The 19054-nt window shown below is 41.8% G+C and overlaps 1 protein-coding gene across 1 annotated transcript in view; it reads left to right on the forward strand.

Moving 5' to 3' along the window:
• LOC110507223 (ventricular zone-expressed PH domain-containing protein-like) overlaps positions 1–19054 on the forward strand; it is a 156891-nt gene that overhangs the window by 132229 nt on the left and 5608 nt on the right. The window contains exon 13 of the mRNA XM_036965017.1: positions 8735–8871. Within this exon, the coding sequence (XP_036820912.1) occupies positions 8735–8871 (137 nt within the window). The remainder of the gene's footprint in view (positions 1–8734; positions 8872–19054) is intronic.

Raw genomic sequence — 19054 nt, forward strand, 5'->3', positions numbered from 1 at the left:
CACACTCACACACTCACACACACACACACACACACAGGTAGGCTAATTAACTTATGTAACTTATTATGAAACACTTGAATAAGCTAGTATAGGCCTACTATTTATTTATTTTGTCTCAGACGATTATTGCCTACTGGACTGATAGAGAGCTACTCTCTCAAGTTATCCTGTTGAGGCGAGTGACTCTTTGAACTTACAAGCGTTATCCCCAAGTTATATATTTTTCTTGTGCTTTATGCTTTTTGCCTCATGACTCCTGCACGCTTTGTTGACTATGAACTTGCTTGTTTACCCCCACCGTGGGACAGACTATGTTTGTTCTCACACTCGGGACTCTGACTCTCTATTGGTTACACAGACTCTTGGCCTCCCATCCTATTCTAACCACCTCTAACCTGCTTTGTGTATTCGTGTAACCTGATGAAATCGCTGTACAATATGTTCTTGTTGCCATCTGATGCACATTCAAATATCATTAAAAAAAATCAACAATGCAGAGCTTTACCTGTCCTCTGCCGTTCCCTGCTTCTATTACTGCTGATTATATCTGGAAATGTGCTTGTACACCCTGGCCCATCTACTGTTGCTAGCCTCAATTCTGACTTGTGCTCTGATTTCTGCTCTTGTAAAAGCCTGTGTTTTCTCTGCACTTTAACACTAGAAGCTTATTACCTAATGATCAATTGAAAATGTGGGTTCACAGTTCCAAACCAGATGTATTGGTCATTACTGAGACGTGGTTAAGAAAGAGTGTTTTGAACACTGATGTTAACCTTTCTGGTTATATCCTTTTTCAGCAAGACAGATCTTCCAAAGGTGGTGGTGGCAATCATTACCAAGGATCACCTTCAGTGCTCGGTTGTCTCCACCAAGTCTGTCCCCAAACAATTTGATCAGCTCGTTTTAAGCATTAAACTTTCAAATGGCTCCGTGTTGACTGTTGCTGGGTGTGATTGTCCACAATCAGCACTGGCCTGTGCCCTACCTGCCCTAAGCTCATTCCTGGCCCCTTACCCTAAGTCTGAATTTGTCCTGCTAGGTGACTTAAACTGGGACATGCTTAAACCACCTGACCAAGTCCTAAAGCGATGGGACTCTCTAAATTTTCTCTGATTATTACCAATCCCAAAAGGTATGACTCCAACACCCAGATAATCCTGATAGGTATCAGTCTAGGTGTTTTCTATAATGACCTTAGTGATCACTGTTTTATAGCCTGTGTTCGTAATGGCTGCTCAGTGAAACGACCTGTCCTGATTTGTCATAGACGCTTGCTAAAAACTTTAATGAGCAAGCCTTCCTTCATGACCTGGCTTCTGTAAATTGGTATAGAATCACCTCAAGAATTCCATTTTGCGAAAGTCTCGGCACACGCATACTCAGGCTGTCTGGCTCTCGTTCAGGCAAATGAGAAATAAGTGCACTCAGGCTAGGAAGGCCAAAGTTAGTTACTTTAAGGAGCAGTTCTCTCTCTTTGGGTCTAACCCCAAGAAGTTCATGGAAAACGGTTAAAGACCTGGAGAATAAAACCCTCCTCCTCACAGCTGCCATGTTCCTTAATGTTGATAATGTGGTTGTTACTGACAAGAAGCACATGGCTCAGCTCTTTAATCACCACCTCATTAAGTCAGGATTCCTATTTTACCCAGCCATGCCTCTGCTGTCCAACATTTCCTCATCTCCGACCCCTTCTAATGCAACTCGCCCCAATGCTCCTCCCTCTTTTCCCCCCCTGCCCCGCTACAAAGTTTCTCCCTGCAGGCGGTCACTGAGTCCGAGGTGCTAAAGGAGCTCTTTAAACTTAACCCCAAAAAACCATCTGGGTCAGATGGTTTAGACCCTTTCTTCTTTAAGGTTGCTGCCCCTATCATCGCCAAGCCTATATCCAACCTTTTAAACCTGTCTCTCCTCTCTGAGGTGGTTCCCATTGCTTGGAAGGCAGCCACAGTGTCTCCCTTATTTAAAGGGGGAGATCAAGCTGATCCGAACTGTTATAGGCCTATTTCCAATTTGCCCTGTTTATCAAAAGTCTTGGAAAAACTTGTCAATAATCAACTGACTGGCTCTCTTGATGTCTATAGTATTCTCTCTGGTATGCAATCTGGTTTATGCTCAGGTTATGAATGTGTCACTGCAACCTTAAAGGTCCTAAATGATGTCACCATTGCCCTTGATTCTAAGACATGTTGTGCTGCTATTTTTATTGACTTGGCCAAAGCTTTTGATACGGTAAACCATTCCATCGTTGTGGGCCATTCAAAGACTCAATCATGGACACTCTTACTGACAATTGTGACTGCTTCGCATGATGTATTGTTGTCTCGACCTTCTTGCCTTTGTGCTGTTGTCTGTGCCCGAATAATGTTTGTACCATGTCTTGTGCTGCTACCATGTTGTGTTGCTACCATGTCGTTGTCATGTGTTGCTACCATGCTGTGTTGTCATGTGTTGCTGCCTTGCTATGTTGTTGTCTTAAGTCTCTCTTTATGTAGTGTTGTGGTGTCTCTCTTGCCAGTCTCTCTTTATGTAGTGTTGTGGTGTCTCTCTTGCCAGTCTCTCTTTATGTAGTGTTGTGGTGTCTCTCTTGCCAGTCTCTCTTTATGTAGTGTTGTGGTGTCTCTCTTGCCAGTCTCTCTTTATGTAGTGTTGTGGTGTCTCTCTTGCCAGTCTCTCTTTGTGTAGTGTTGTGGTGTCTCTCTTGCCAGTCTCTCTTTATGTAGTGTCGTGGTGTCTCTCTTGCCAGTCTCTCTTTATGTAGTGTTGTGGTGTCTCTCTTGCCAGTCTCTCTTTATGTAGTGTTGTGGTGTCTCTCTTGCCAGTCTCTCTTTGTGTAGTGTTGTGGTGTCTCTCTTGCCAGTCTCTCTTTATGTAGTGTCGTGGTGTCTCTCTTGCCAGTCTCTCTTTATGTAGTGTTGTGGTGTCTCTCTTGCCAGTCTCTCTTTATGTAGTGTTGTGGTGTCTCTCTTGCCAGTCTCTCTTTATGTAGTGTTGTGGTGTCTCTCTTGCCAGTCTCTCTTTGTGTAGTGTTGTGGTGTCTCTCTTGCCAGTCTCTCTTTATGTAGTGTCGTGGTGTCTCTCTTGCCAGTCTCTCTTTATGTAGTGTTGTGGTGTCTCTCTTGCCAGTCTCTCTTTATGTAGTGTTGTGGTGTCTCTCTTGCCAGTCTCTCTTTATGTAGTGTTGTGGTGTCTCTCTTGCCAGTCTCTCTTTATGTAGTGTTGTGTTGTCTCTCTTGCCAGTCTCTCTTTATGTAGTGTTGTGTTGTCTCTCTTGCCAGTCTCTCTTTATGTAGTGTTGTGGTGTCTCTCTTGCCAGTCTCTCTTTATGTAGTGTTGTGGTGTCTCTCTTGCCAGTCTCTCTTTGTGTAGTGTTGTGGTGTCTCTCTTGCCAGTCTCTCTTTATGTAGTGTTGTGGTGTCTCTCTTGCCAGTCTCTCTTTATGTAGTGTTGTGGTGTCTCTCTTGCCAGTCTCTCTTTATGTAGTGTTGTGGTGTCTCTCTTGCCAGTCTCTCTTTATGTAGTGTTGTGGTGTCTCTCTTGCCAGTCTCTCTTTATGTAGTGTTGTGTTGTCTCTCTTGCCAGTCTCTCTTTATGTAGTGTTGTGTTGTCTCTCTTGCCAGTCTCTCTTTATGTAGTGTTGTGGTGTCTCTCTTGCCAGTCTCTCTTTATGTAGTGTTGTGGTGTCTCTCTTGCCAGTCTCTCTTTATGTAGTGTTGTGGTGTCTCTCTTGCCAGTCTCTCTTTGTGTAGTGTTGTGGTGTCTCTCTTGCCAGTCTCTCTTTATGTAGTGTTGTGGTGTCTCTCTTGCCAGTCTCTCTTTGTGTAGTGTTGTGGTGTCTCTCTTGCCAGTCTCTCTTTATGTAGTGTTGTGTTGTCTCTCTTGCCAGTCTCTCTTTATGTAGTGTTGTGGTGTCTCTCTTGCCAGTCTCTCTTTATGTAGTGTTGTGGTGTCTCTCTTGTCGTGATGTGTGTTTTGTCCTATATTTTTATTTATTTACATTTTAAATCCCAGCCCCCGTCCCCGCAGGAGGGCTTTTGCCTTTTGGTAGGCCGTCATTGTAAATAAGAATGTGTTATTAACTGACTTGCCTGGTTAAATAAAGGTTAAATAAAATAAAACAAAAATAAATGTGAGGTAAACCCATTGACCTCATGGGAGAAAGGGCTTGCTAAAATAACCCACACAGTAGGGACTTCTTTGTGGCTAAAATGGTACTCTCACACTGTCTTTACCTGGCAGATCTAAGGGGACCTTTTTACTATTCTGATGTGGCAGTCATCCAATGTAAATGCATTAGGGTCATAATGAATCACTAGCTATGCTGCCTGTGTGTCTATTGCTCTCAGTTCTGGTGTTTGTCATTCTAAGCACCTTGGTAGTGTTAACATCTATTCAAGTAGCCACTCCTAGTCTCGGTACCAGTCTGTTTCTAGTCTCTTTAATATAGCCTGGGTACCAGTCTGTTTCTGATCTCTTTAATGTAGCCTGTGTACCAGTCTGTTTCTGATCTCTTTAATATAGCCTGGGTACCAGTCTGTTTCTAGTCTCTTTAATAGCCTCGGTACCAGTCTGTTTCTAGTCTCTTTAATATAGCCTGGGTACCAGTCTGTTTCTGATCTCTTTAATAGCCTCGGTACCAGTCTGTTTCTAGTCTCTTTAATAGCCTGGGTACCAGTCTGTTTCTAGTCTCTTTAATAGCCTCGGTACCAGTCTGTTTCTAGTCTCTTTAATATAGCCTGGGTACCAGTCTGTTTCTGATCTCTTTAATGTAGCCTGTGTACCAGTCTGTTTCTAGTCTCTTTAATATAGCCTGGGTACCAGTCTGTTTCTGATCTCTTTAATGTAGCCTGGGTACCAGTCTGTTTCTAGTCTCTTTAATATAGCCTGGGTACCAGTCTGTTTCTGATCTCTTTAATAGCCTCGGTACCAGTCTGTTTCTAGTCTCTTTAATATAGCCTGGGTACCAGTCTGTTTCTGATCTCTTTAATGTAGCCTGGGTACCAGTCTGTTTCTGATCTCTTTAATGTAGCCTGGGTACCAGTCTGTTTCTGATCTCTTTAATAGCCTCGGTACCAGTCTGTTTCTAGTCTCTTTAATATAGCCTGGGTACCAGTCTGTTTCTAGTCTCTTTAATAGCCTCGGTACCAGTCTGTTTCTAGTCTCTTTAATATAGCCTGGGTACCAGTCTGTTTCTGATCTCTTTAATGTAGCCTGTGTACCAGTCTGTTTCTAGTCTCTTTAATATAGCCTGTGTACCGGTCTGTTTCTGATGTCTTTAATATAGCCTGGGTGCCAGACTGTTTTTGATCTCTTTAATATAGCCTGGGTACCGGTCTGTTTCTGATCTCTATAATATAGCCTGGGTGCCGGACTGTTTCTGTTCCTTGTGGAATTGTCATGCCAAACATTTGATAAATGTCTATAGGCTTGATTGAGTAGGCAAAAGCTCAAACAGATCTGGGACCAGGCTATGTCACTCCTGAGTCTATTGTCTTTGATTCTCTAGCCACTGTAGTAACTCTCTGATACTGTCGTGTTACAGTGGATGTGTAGCCTCTGACTGGTACAGTAGTAGCCTCTGTGACTGGTACAGTAGTAGCCTCTGTGACTGGTACAGTAGTAGCCTCTGTGACTGGTACAGTAGTAGCCTCTGTGACCGGTACAGTAGTAGCCTCTGTGACTGGTACAGTAGTAGCCTCTGTGACTGGTACAGTAGTGTTACAGTGGATGTGTAGCCTCTGTGACTGATACAGTAGTAGCCTCTATGACTGGTTCACTAGTAGCCTCTGTGACTGGTACAGTAGTAGCCTCAGTGACTGGTACAGTAGTAGCCTCTGTGACTGGTACAGTAGTAGCCTCTGTGACTGGTACAGTAGTAGCCTCTGTAACTGATACAGTAGTAACCTCTGTGACTGGTACAGTAGTAACCTCTGTGACTGGTACAGTAGTAGCCTCTGTGACTTGTACAGTAGTAGCCTCTGTGACTGGTACAGTAGTAGTCTCTGTGACTGGTACAGTAGTAGCCTCTGACTGGTACAGTAGTAGCGTCTGTAACTGGTACAGTAGTAGCCTCTGTGACTGGTACAGTAGTAGCCTCTGACTGGTACAGTAGTAACCTCTGTGACTGGTACAGTAGTAGCCTCTGTGACTTGTACAGTAGTAGCCTCTGTGACTGGTACAGTAGTAGCCTCTGTGACTGGTACAGTAGTAGCCTCTGACTGGTACAGTAGTAGCGTCTGTAACTGGTACAGTAGTAGCGTCTGTGACTGGTACAGTAGTAGCCTCTGACTGGTACAGTAGTAGCGTCTGTGACTGGTACAGTAGTATTTTGGAATAAATGCAATATTAGCAGTTTTGTTATTTAATAAGTAGGCTGTTTGTGTTTGTGTGGCTCTCCAGTGAATCTGTCTTGACAGGGCTTGAATCTGTCCCGACGGGGCTTGGCTCTGTCTCGGTGGGGCTTGAATCTGTCCTGACTGGGTTTGAATCTCTCTTGACAGGGCTTGAATCTGTCTCGACGGGGGCTTCAATCTGTCTCAACGGGGCTTGGTGCCCAAAGAAAGAAACAGGGACAACCATGAATAGAAACGATTCTATTCTACGATTCTGAAAACAACAACAAACAAAAAAACGGATGAATCCGCCAAAATAAAAACAAACTAAAAGAGAATCTCTGACTTTCCTTATTTAACAGGGAGACCATCCTCCATTAGGTATCACTCTGGGCTCAGACACCCCATCCTTGTTCCAACAGTGATCCCTCAGTCACCCTCTTGCCCTCCTGATGACACTGACCCCCATCAGAACACATATTACACAATGCACCAGTGTAATAATGACTCACCATAAATAGTCTTGATACGTAGGTGAGACAGTCTAATAGCAGGCATGTCCATACAGATCCCTGTTCCGTAGAACCACATATCTCTGATGGATACGTACAGTAGGTAATAACTGTTTTCAGATGTCTTTGTTTTCATCTTGTTATGAAAATGCTGACTATGCATTGTAGACAAACACAGTATTTAAAAGTTGCATGGTGCCATTTAAAACAGTGAAATTCCTTCCCAACTCTTAACGATGTTGGAGAGAGAGAGAGAGAGAGAGAACTCCCAGGTTGTTTTCCTCTCCTAGGGGGAAAGGGAGCAGCAGTTGGGACTTGATCATCTTCCTAAGTGTTAAACCATTGGAATGCTTTTGAAGTGAAAGGTAATAGGTGTGAGAGTGTGTGTGGTTGTCCACCACTCTCTGTCTGTCTCTTTTCCTCTCTCTCCCTCCTCACCCTGTCTATCTGACATATAGTTCAATGCTGTCCATCTCCGTTCCACTTTGATTCAACATCATCACATTGATTTTGTTGGTTGAAATGATGTGGAAACAACGTTGATTCAACCAGTTTTTTTGCCTGGTGGGACTGGACTGAAGGAGTTTTGGCTACCGTTCTCTTTGACAGGAGAATTTCACTGAAGCACAGCATCTTCAGCCAAATCTCAGATTAGATGGAACTCTGTCTTATCTGTGGTAATTGTCTTTTTAAGACACTAGTATCCTGCATGGCACAATACAGAACATTGGTATAGGGAGGGGAGTGTACAGAACATTGGTATAGGGAGGGGAGTATACACAACATTGGTATAGGGAGGGGAGTGTACAGAACATTGGTATAGGGAGGGGAGAATACACAACATTGGTATAGGGAGGGGAGTATACACAACATTGGTATAGGGAGGGGAGAATACACAACATTGGTATAGGGAGGGGAGTGTACAGAACATTGGTATAGGGAGGGGAGTATACACAACATTGGTATAGGGAGGGGAGAATACAGAACATTGGTATAGGGAGGGGAGTATACAGAACATTGGTATAGGGAGGGGAGTATACAGAACATTGGTATAGGGAGGGGAGTATACACAACATTGGTATAGGGAGGGGAGTATACAGAACATTGTTATAGGGAGGGGAGTATACAGAACATTGGTATAGGGAGGGGAGAATACACAACATTGGTATAGGGAGGGGAGTGTACAGAACATTGGTATAGGGAGGGGAGAATACACAACATTGGTATAGGGAGGGGAGTGTACAGAACATTGGTATAGGGAGGGGAGAATACACAACATTGGTATAGGGGAGGGGAGAATACACAACATTGGTATAGGGAGGGGAGAATACAGAACATTGGTATAGGGAGGGGAGTATACAGAACATTGGTATAGGGAGGGGAGTATACAGAACATTGGTATAGGGAGGGGAGTATACAGAACATTGGTATAGGGAGGGGAGTATACAGAACATTGGTATAGGGAGGGGAGTATACAGAACATTGGTATAGGGAGGGGAGTATACAGAACATTGGTATAGGGAGGGGAGTATACAGAACATTGTTATAGGGAGGGGAGTATACACAACATTGGTATAGATACTGTATAGACCTATTTGGCTGTTCCTGTGAATTTAGACAAGACTAAAGAAGAGAGGAAAGGGGTATACTATCTGCAATTATTCAGCCATTCCTCCTTTTTTTCAATCATCGTGTCTTCATGTATTTTTGTTTTGTTGTTGAGCTCAGTAGGTTGGTAGGTACATACAGTTGGTACATACATTTGGTACATACAGTTGGTACATACAGTTGGTACATACAGTTGGTGCATACACTGCAATAGCAGGTGGTAAAAGTGAGTGGATGTGGATCACAGCTGATTGAGCGTTATGTTGTTTTGATTTGTCTCTCCAGTGGTGAACGAGGATGGCCAGCCGCTGATAGAGGGGAAACTGAAAGAGAAGCAGGTTCGCTGGAAGTTCATCAAACGCTGGAAGACTCGCTACTTCACCCTGGCAGGAAACCAGCTCCTCTTCCGGAAGGGAAAATCTGTATGTATTCCTTTCAAACCTTTCAATACTTTAATTAAGTGTGATAATAAAACATCTAAAGTTTGTTCCTAAGTGTGTGTCCTATATCTGAGAGACATAAGAAAGGTAAGAAAACGTTTTTATTAAATTTTTTACTTGTATTTAACACCTTATTTTTGGCACTAAACAAATCAATTCAAATTGTATGTGGCACGTACGCGTGTTTAGCAGATGTTATTGCGGGTGTAGCAGAATGCTTGTATATACAGTCTCCATAAATACCTTACCAGTCAAAGGTTTGGACCTACTCGCCTCCTCATTCAAGGTTTTTTTTTGTTTTGTATTATTTCCTACATTGTAGAATAATAGTGAAGGCATCAAAACTATGAAATAACACATATGGAATCACGTAGTAACCAAAAAAGTGTTAAACCAATCAAAATATATTTTTGATTCTTCAAAGTAGCTATCCTTTGCCTTGATGACAGCTTTGCACACGCTTGTCATTCTCTCAACCAGCTTCATGAGGAATGCTTTTCCAACAATCCTTGAAGGAGTTCCCACATATGCTGAGCACTTGATGGCTGCTTTACCTTCACTCTGTGGTCCAACTCATTCCCAACCATCTCATTTGGGTTGAGGTTCATCACTCTCCTTCTTGGTAAAATAGCCCTTACACAGCCTGGAGGTGCATTGGGTCATTGTCTTGTTGACAAACAAATGATGTCCCACTAAGCACAAACCAGATGGGATGGAGTATTGCTGCAGAATGCTGTGGTAGCCATGCTGGTTAAGTGTGCCTTGAATTATAAATAAATCACAGACAGTGCCACCAGCAAAGCTCCCCCACACTGTCACAGCTCCTTCTCCGTGCTTCACGGTGGGAACCACACATGCAGAGATCATAGTTCACCTACTCTGTGTCTCACTAAGACACGGAGGTTGGAACAAAAAAATCTCAAATTTGGACTCATCAGAACACATTTCCACCTGTCTAATATCCATTGCTCGTTTCTTGGTCCAATCAAGTATTTTCTTCTTGGTGTCCTTTTTTAAATGTATGTTTTAATTTAACTAGGCAAGTCAGTTAACTTCTTTGGGATAGGGGGCGGTATTTTGACGTCCGGATGAAAGTGTGCCCAAAGTAAACTACCTGCTACTCAGGCCCAGAAGCTAGGATATGCATATAATTGGTAGATTTTGATAGAAAATACTCTAAAACTGTTAAAATAATGTCTGTGAGTATAACAGAACTGAAATAGCAGGCGAAACCCCGAGGACAAACCATCCCCCCCAAAAAATGTTCATCCTACCACTGATTTCAATGGCTGGCACTTTTATAATAGGGTGAAATCGTGCCTGATTGCAGTTCCTAGGGCTTCCACTAGATGTCAACAGTCTTTAGAAAGAGTTTCATGCTGGCTTTTGGAAATATGAGGGAGAATAATTCGTTTTTCTAAGGGCTCCTATTTTGACTGTAGTGTTTCCATGCGCATGGCCGAGAGAGCGCGTTCTTTTTGTTTTCTCCGGTAAAGACAATAATGATACTCCGTCTTAAATTTGATTGTTTATTTGCGTATTAGGGTACCTAAGGATTGATTATAAACGTTGATTGACTTGTTTGGATAAGTTTATTGGTAACGTTTGGGATTCAATCCAACCGAGTGGATTATTGACAGCCTGCTGAACTGAGTTTTTATGGATATAAAGAAGAAATTTATCGAACAAAAAGACCATTTGTAATGTAACTGAGGCCTTTTCGAGTGCCAACAGAATAAGATCTTTTCGTTTCCTGTGGCGGTCCTCGTGAGAGCCAGTTTCATCATAGCGCTTTATGGTTTTGAAGAAACGTTCAAAGTTCTTGACATGTTCCGTATTGACTGACCTTCATGTCTTAAAGTAATGATGCACTGTTTGCTTATTTGAGCTGTTCTTACCATAATATGGACTTGGTCTTTTACCAAACTGGGTTATCTTCTGTATACCACCCTTACCTTTTCACAACCTATTGAGTTAATTGAAATGTAGGTGATTACCTCAGGAAGCTGGTTGAGAGATTGCCAAGAGTGTGCAAAGCTGTCATCAAGGCAAAGGGTGGCTACTTTGAATAATCTCAAATATGAAATATACTTTGATTTGTTGAACACTTGTTTGGTTACTGCGTGATTCCATATGTGTTATTTCATCGTTTTGATGTCTTCACTATTATTTTACAATGTAGAAAACAGTACAAATAAAAAATAAACTTTGAATGAGCAGGTGTGTCCAAACTTTTGACTGGTACTGTACTTCCATTCACTTTTTCAACTGGTACCAGGGGACTTTCAGACACGAGTTTGTAAGGCCTGTGTGCGTCCGAGAGCAAAGCATGTAAACACAACATGTTCGTGAGAGTCTCATCTTTTTCCATAGAGTGGTCATAATAGTTTGTAGGCCAAACCGAGTGACAAAAAAGGAAGCTAGCTAACGTCAGCTAACAGCTCTCTCATATCGCGTCATCGTGCAGCCCAAATGGAGCTGTTGCTATGGATACCGATGCATTTCAATGGCAAAAAAAAGAGCCATAGACTAGAATGGTAGGTCTAGAATTGTAGATTATTTCTATGTAATCTTTCACCGCTTAAGCTATTAAGTCCAAACCAACGCTGAGATGTTTAGACTGACTCTACTTAGATTGCTTGTCAAAACATTTTTCATACTATATACCATTTTTTAACTATAGGCTAGAAATGAACTAAATGTCCAGAAATGAACATGTGTTTGAATGAGAACCACAGGAATACAGAGGTAGCAATTCAAAAGGGTCCTGCTTCTTGGCCAATTAAGTTAAAAGACCATATTTAAAACATAAAGGCTATCAAATTATTGATTCTTTATAACTAGCCAACAGTAAATCTTGAACCGTTCAAGCTAGAGACACCAAACCATATTTCACATGTTTAGGTTACTTTAACTTCAAATTCTTTCAAACTTTTATCAATTATAACTTAGATTTGCAAACATTTACATAAAATAAGTCACCAATGGTAACTCTTGAGCCGTTCAAGCAAGAGACACCAAACCAACTTTCACATGTTCAGGCTATCCTTACTTCTAATTTCTTTAAAACTAGTATTAACTAGTAACTATGTCAATGTGCACAAATTAGCATAACATAACCGACCAACAGTAACTCTTGAACCATTCAAGCTACATACACCAAACAAGCTTTCACATGTTCAAGCTATACTAACTTCTGATTTTTTTGTAACTTTTATAAACTAGAACTATATACATTTGCAGAAAATAACTCACCAACATTAATTTTTCATCTGTTCAAGATTGATACAGCAAACCAACATTCCTATGTTCAGGCTATCCTAACTTTTCAGGTACATGCTTGTTCAACTACGTACAGTGGCAAGAAAATTTATGTGAACCCTTTGGAATGACCTGGATTTCTGCATAAATTGGTCATAAACTTTGATCTGATCTTCATCTAAGTCACAACAATAGACAAACACAGTGTGCTTTAACTAATAACACACAAATTATTGTATTTTTGTTGTCTATATTGAATACATCATTTAAACATTCTCAGTGTAGGTTGGAAAAAGTATGTGAACCCCTAGGCTAATAGCTTCTCCAAAAGCTAATTGTAGTCAGTAGTCAGCTAACCTGGAGTTCAATCAATGAGACGAGATTGGAGATGTTGGTTAGAGCTGCCTAGAGTGTCAGCTAAAGACTTACAGAAATCTCTGGAACATGCTAACATCTCTGTTGACGAGTCTACGATACATAAAACACTAAACAAGATAGGTGTTCATGGGAGGACTCCATTGAAGAAGCCACTGCTGTCCAAAAAACATTGCTGCACGTCTGAAGTTTGCAAAATAGCACCTTGATGTTCCACAGCACTACTGGAAAAATATTCTGTGGACAGAAAATATGAAAATACGCAGAAGAAAATACGTCTTCTGGAGTGGCCCAGTCAGAGTCCTGACCTCAACCCAATTGAGAGCAGTTCACACCAGACATCCCTAGAATATTGTTGAACTGAAACAGTTTTGTAAGGAGGAATGGTCCAAAATTCCTCCTGACAGAAAACGTTTGGTTGAGGGTATTGCTGCCAAAGGAGGGTCAACCAGTTATTAATTCCAAGGGTTCACACACTTTTTGCACCCTGTTTACACGGTGTGTTCAATAAATACATGAAAACGTATATTTGTTTGTGTGTTATTAGTTTAAGAAGAATGTGTTTGTCTACTGTTGTGACTTAGATGAAGATAAGATACATTTTTATCACCAATTTATGCAGAAATCCAGTTAATTCCAATTCACATACCTTTTCTTGCCACTGTATTACCAGTCACCATTGCAGACACTACCTCTACCATGTGGCGGCAGGGTATCCTAGTGGTTAGAGCGTTGGACTAGTAACCGAAAGGTTGCAAGTTCAAATCCCCGAGCTGACAAGGTACAAATCTGTCGTTCTGCCCCTGAACAGGCAGTTAACCTACTGTTCCTTGGCCGTCATTGAAAATAAGAATTTGTTCATAACTGACTTGCCTAGTTAAATAAAAAAAAATAAAAAAACATACATACTTTAAAACTGCTTTGCTTTAAATAGTAAAGAAAAACTTTTTTTTAATTAACTTTTACCACAAAAATACTTTTATAGAGGTAAATCAAGTCCCACCAATTGTACTTCATGTACAATTACCATCTAGTTGTTCAAGTCAAATTTACCCTCAGGACAATAGAGTATATCACATCATATGCACAGGGGGCAGAAATATATTTTAGACAGAAATATGCCTCCCCATATCCTGACAGCACTGTTAGTCACTGGACTCCCTGTCCTTATGTGTTTTCCTATTCTACTTTTTCTTTTTCTTCTTAATTGAATCATGATGTGATGTTGGGTGAAACAAGGTCTAACGTCACTCTGGGGAATCCACTAGAGATGACTGTAATAACTTTGGCCACAGTATTGAGCCTTGGGGGACGCCCAAGGTCAGATTATGATGCTGCAACTTCTTGAGTCATTCTTCCCTTTAATAACTATGTATGAAAATCGACACTCAGAAGTAGCAGCAAAAAAAACTAATGAAAACCAGAGAAGGAAGGAGATGATACTGACAGTGTGTGTGTATGTGTGTGCGTGTGTGCGAAGATGGGGAGACCACTGTGTTTTAACGATACAAATCGCTCCAACTAACTAGTGTTTGATTCTGACTTACTTTGAGGCCGAACTTGGTGTAAGTTCATTGGACTTTACGGCAGAAATAATTATTGTGCAAAGAAAAACAGTGTTGCCTTTGAGAGAACGAGGCCGTAAAACAACGTGTTGAGGTCACGTAGTCATCAGAAAGCCCACGAGTCATCACCATGTGCCAAACAAAGCGAAACACTCAACTTTATTACATTGAAAAAACAAATACAGTATTCATTCAACTTCAGCCACAATGTAATTAGATCTGTTTTATTGTGCTGTTGGTGTGTGTGTAGTGTTGGTGTATGTGTATATCATTGAGCAGGGATTAGATGAGAGACCTTATTGTTAGTCAATGCCATGTTGTTGTTGTTGTTGTTGTTGAGAGAGAGAAAGAGATGCGTCAACAGCAACCTTGGGAAAATCATTAACAGTAGACTCGTACATTTCCTCAGTGAAAACAATGTTCTCAGCCAATATCAAATTCGCTTTTTTTTTACCAAATTACTGTAAGACAGACCACTTATTCACCCTGCACACTCTAATTGACAAACAAACTCAAAGTCTTCTCATGCTTCGTTGATTTCCAAAAATATTTTTACTCAATTTGGCATGAGGGTCTGCTATACAAATGGATGGAAAGTGGTACATCTCAGTAAGAAGAAAAAAAATGGTGTTCCAAACAAGGTCCAGTTGCCACAAATACAGATTTCCTAGAGCAGTGGTTCCCAAACATTCTATAGTCCCGTACCCCTTCAAACATTCAACCTCCAGCTGTACTCCCTATAGCACCAGTCAGCACACTCTCAAATGTAATTTTTTTTGCCACCATTGTAAGCCTGCCACACAGAGCAAACTAGAATGCTATTTGGCACTAAACAGAGATTACACAGTGGCAGAATACCTGACCACTGTGACTGACCCAAATTTAAGGAAAGTTTTGACTATGTACAGACTCAGTGAGCATAACCTTGCTATTGAGCGAGGCCGTCGAAGGCAGACATGGCTCTCAAGAGAAGACAGGCTATGTGCACACCGCCCACAAAATGAGGTGGAAACTGAGCTGCACTTCCTAACCTCCTGCCCAATCCAATGTATGACCACACTAGAGACAAATATTTCCCTCAGATTACACAGACCCACAAACAATTTGAAAACAATCCCAATTTTGATAAACTCCCATATCTATCTGGGTGAAATACCACAATGTGCCATCACAGCAGCAATATTTGTTGCCACATGAAAAGGGCAATTAGTGAAGAACAAACACCATTTTAAAATTTTAAAACTCATATTTATCTTTATTTTCCCTTTTGTACTTTAACTATTTGAACATAATACGACATTTGTAATGTCTATTATTTTGGAACTGTTGTGAGTGTAATGTTTACTGTTAATTTTTATTGTGTATTTCGCTTTTGTTTATTTTCTAGTTCACTTGCTTAGGCATTGTTAACATATGTTTCCCGTGGAGGGAGGGAGAGAGGGAGAGTTCTGAGGACTTTCCCCACAGCCTTTGACAAACATTTTTAGATGGTTGAAAGGATAAGTGAAATTGAAGTCTCTTGCCCAAGACAATATTCTTTGTATTGTCACCAGCAATTCCCTCTCACCACATGTCACGCTGGTATAAGTAGATTCGGGAGACAGGCGCAGGAATGCGTAATAGTTTTTTTTATTAAGCCCAAATTACGGCGTGCCGTGTAAAGGCACGGGGACGAAGACCAAACAAACACGTAACAAAACACAGGGTAGAAACCAAAAACAAAAGTGTGAAGAGTACCTCGAATAAATAACACAAGCGCACAATGATTAATACACGGGACAAGACCCGTAATCATTTGCGCAATTCACAAGGGCACGAAAGCCAAAACAACACAGCACAGGTACTCACACCACCAACGGACATTGTAACAATAATCGACAGCACCATAGTGAAGAAAGGGCACATATATACAAATACAATGAGTGGGAATAGGGGCCAGGTGTGCGTAATGAAAGTTCCAGAGGGATCCGTGACACAACAGCTGTTTAAAGCCACAAATTGGACCTCCTCTTTGTCTCTTGTTTTCTGAGCTCAATCTTGCCGTGACAATGAATCAGTTCCAAATCAACCCATAACTTAGACCACTAACCTATTCCCCTTACGTATACCACTAACCTATACCACTAACCCATACCACTAACTTGTACCACTAACCTATATGCCTAACCTATACCACTTACCTAAATGCCTAACCTATACTACTAACCTGTACCACTAACCTATATGCCTAACCTATACCACTAACCTGTACCCCTAACATATATGCCTAACCTATACCACTAACCTATATGCCTAACCTATACCACTAACCTGTACCCCTAACCTATATGCCTAACCTATACCACTAACCTATATGCCTAACCTATACCACTAACCTGTACCCCTAACCTATATGCCTAACCTATACCACTAACCTATATGCCTAACCTATACCACTAACCTATATGCCTAACTTATACCACTAACCTATATGCCTAACCTATATGCCTAACCTATACCACTAACCCATACAACTAACCCATACCACTAACCTATGCCACTAACCTATACCACTAACCCATACCACTAACCTATACCCCTAACCTATACCACTAACCTATTGCCCTTATGTATACCACTAACCTATACCACTAACCCATACCCTTAACCTATACCACTAACCTATACCACTAACCCATACCCTTAACCTATACCACTAACCCATACCCTTAACCTATACCACTAACCTATACCACTAACCCATACCCTTAACCCATACCCTTAACCTATACCACTAACCTATACCCCTAACCTATGCCACTAACCTATACCACTAACCCATACCCTTAACCTATACCACTAACCCATACCCTTAACCTATACCACTAGCCTATACCACTAACCTATACCCCTAACCTATACCCCTAACCTATACCACTAACCTATACCACTAACCCATACCCTTAACCTATACCACTAACCCATACCCTTAACATATACCCCTAACCTATACCACTAACCCATACCCTTAACCTATACCACTAACCTATACCACTAACCCATACCCTTAACCTATACCACTAACCTATACCACTAACTCATACCCTTAACATATACCCCTAACCTATACCACTAACCTATACCCCTAACCTATACCCTTAACCTATACCACTAACCTATACCACTAACCCATACCCTTAACATATACCCCTAACCTATACCACTAACCTATACCCCTAACCTATACCTTTAACCTATACTACTAACCCATACCACTAACCTATACCCCTAACCTATACCCTTAACCTATACCCCGAGGCACTTCTGTCGGTGTAGAGTGAGAGATGTGAGACAAGCTCATAATAAGTCACCTCAGAACAACCCCACCTGGATGATTATTCATGTCCTTTGTGCACCGCTGCATTTCCCCTAACCGTTTCCCCAAAGCCTTAGGACACACGCAATAGGAACTAGGGGAGTGGCGAGAGGAGTACATTGACTTCTCCTTCAATCTGTGTGAATACATGAGCAGCTTAACCACTGGAGCTAACAGAAGACAGACCCTCCACACAGATGTTAGCCAGACCCTCACACACAAAACACACGCACACACAGACAGGCTACAGAACTATAGCCGGCCGGGGGGTGAGGGCGCTCTTAGAATGTGGGTATAGGTCTATGGAGAATAGCATCTAGCTGGTCCCTCGCCAATGGTCCATAAGGATATGGCTGTGGTGTATCACACACAGATACACGCACGCACACACACGCACACACACACACACACACACACACACACACACACACACACACACACACACACACACACACACACACACACACACACACACACATTCCAGAGGCATCCTGACGTGTGAGATGGGAGATAACAGTGTATTACACGAGTCAGAGAGATGTAGCGGTCTTAAGGGGTAGAGCATTAGAGGCCGTGCTTATGGGCTCTAGGATTTCATTTCCTCCCTTATATAAGAACCACGACAATAAAACACCCTCTTGTCTTACTGCATACATGAGCAGCTTAGTGCAGTAAATCTTTGCAAGAGCACCATAAAAGTTGATGTTTTGCGCTAACGTACTAATCCTGGCAAACTTTTATTTTGTCGCTGAAATATGTGGAATTAAACAACAGGTTGTCTACAACAGCCGCAAGGCAGCTGTTCAACAGTTAAACACGTCAGTGGCACAATGTTTAATGTTAATATTATAAATGTGCCTCTCGGGAACCTGGCAGGGTTTAAGTGTGTCAGAAAAATGCCATTCATCATGAGTAGGGGTGATAGTGAAACACCATCAACAACCCCCCCCCCCCCCCCCACTTTTACGCTGCTGCTACTGTCTGTTATTATCTATGCATAATCACTTTAATAACTCTACCTATATGTACGTATTACCTCAACTAACCGGTGCCACTGCACATTGACTCTGAACCATTACACCCTGTATATAGCCTCCACATTGACTCTGTACTGGTACCCCCTGTATATAGCCTCCACATTGACTCTGAACCGTTACACCCTGTATATAGCCTCCACATTGACTCTGAACCGTTACACCCTGTATATAGCCTCCACATTGACTCTGAACCGTTACACCCTGTATATAGCCTCCACATTGACTCTGTACCGGTACCCCCTGTATATAGCCTCCACATTGACTCTGAACCGTTACACCCTGTATATAGCCTCCACATTGACTCTGAACCGTTACACCTTGTATATAGCCTCCACATTGACTCTGAACCGTTACACCCTGTATATAGCCTCCACATTGACTCTGTACCGGTACCCCCTGTATATAGCCTCCACATTGACTCTGAACCGTTACACCCTGTATATAGCCTCCACATTGACTCTGAACCGTTACACCCTGTATATAGCCTCCACATTGACTCTGAACCGGTACACCCTGTATATAGCCTCCACATTGACTCTGAACCATTACACCCTCTATATACCCTCCACATT

The sequence above is a fragment of the Oncorhynchus mykiss genome, chromosome 27 (genome assembly GCF_013265735.2).
Source record: "Oncorhynchus mykiss isolate Arlee chromosome 27, USDA_OmykA_1.1, whole genome shotgun sequence".
Taxonomy (NCBI): Eukaryota; Metazoa; Chordata; class Actinopteri; order Salmoniformes; family Salmonidae; genus Oncorhynchus; species Oncorhynchus mykiss.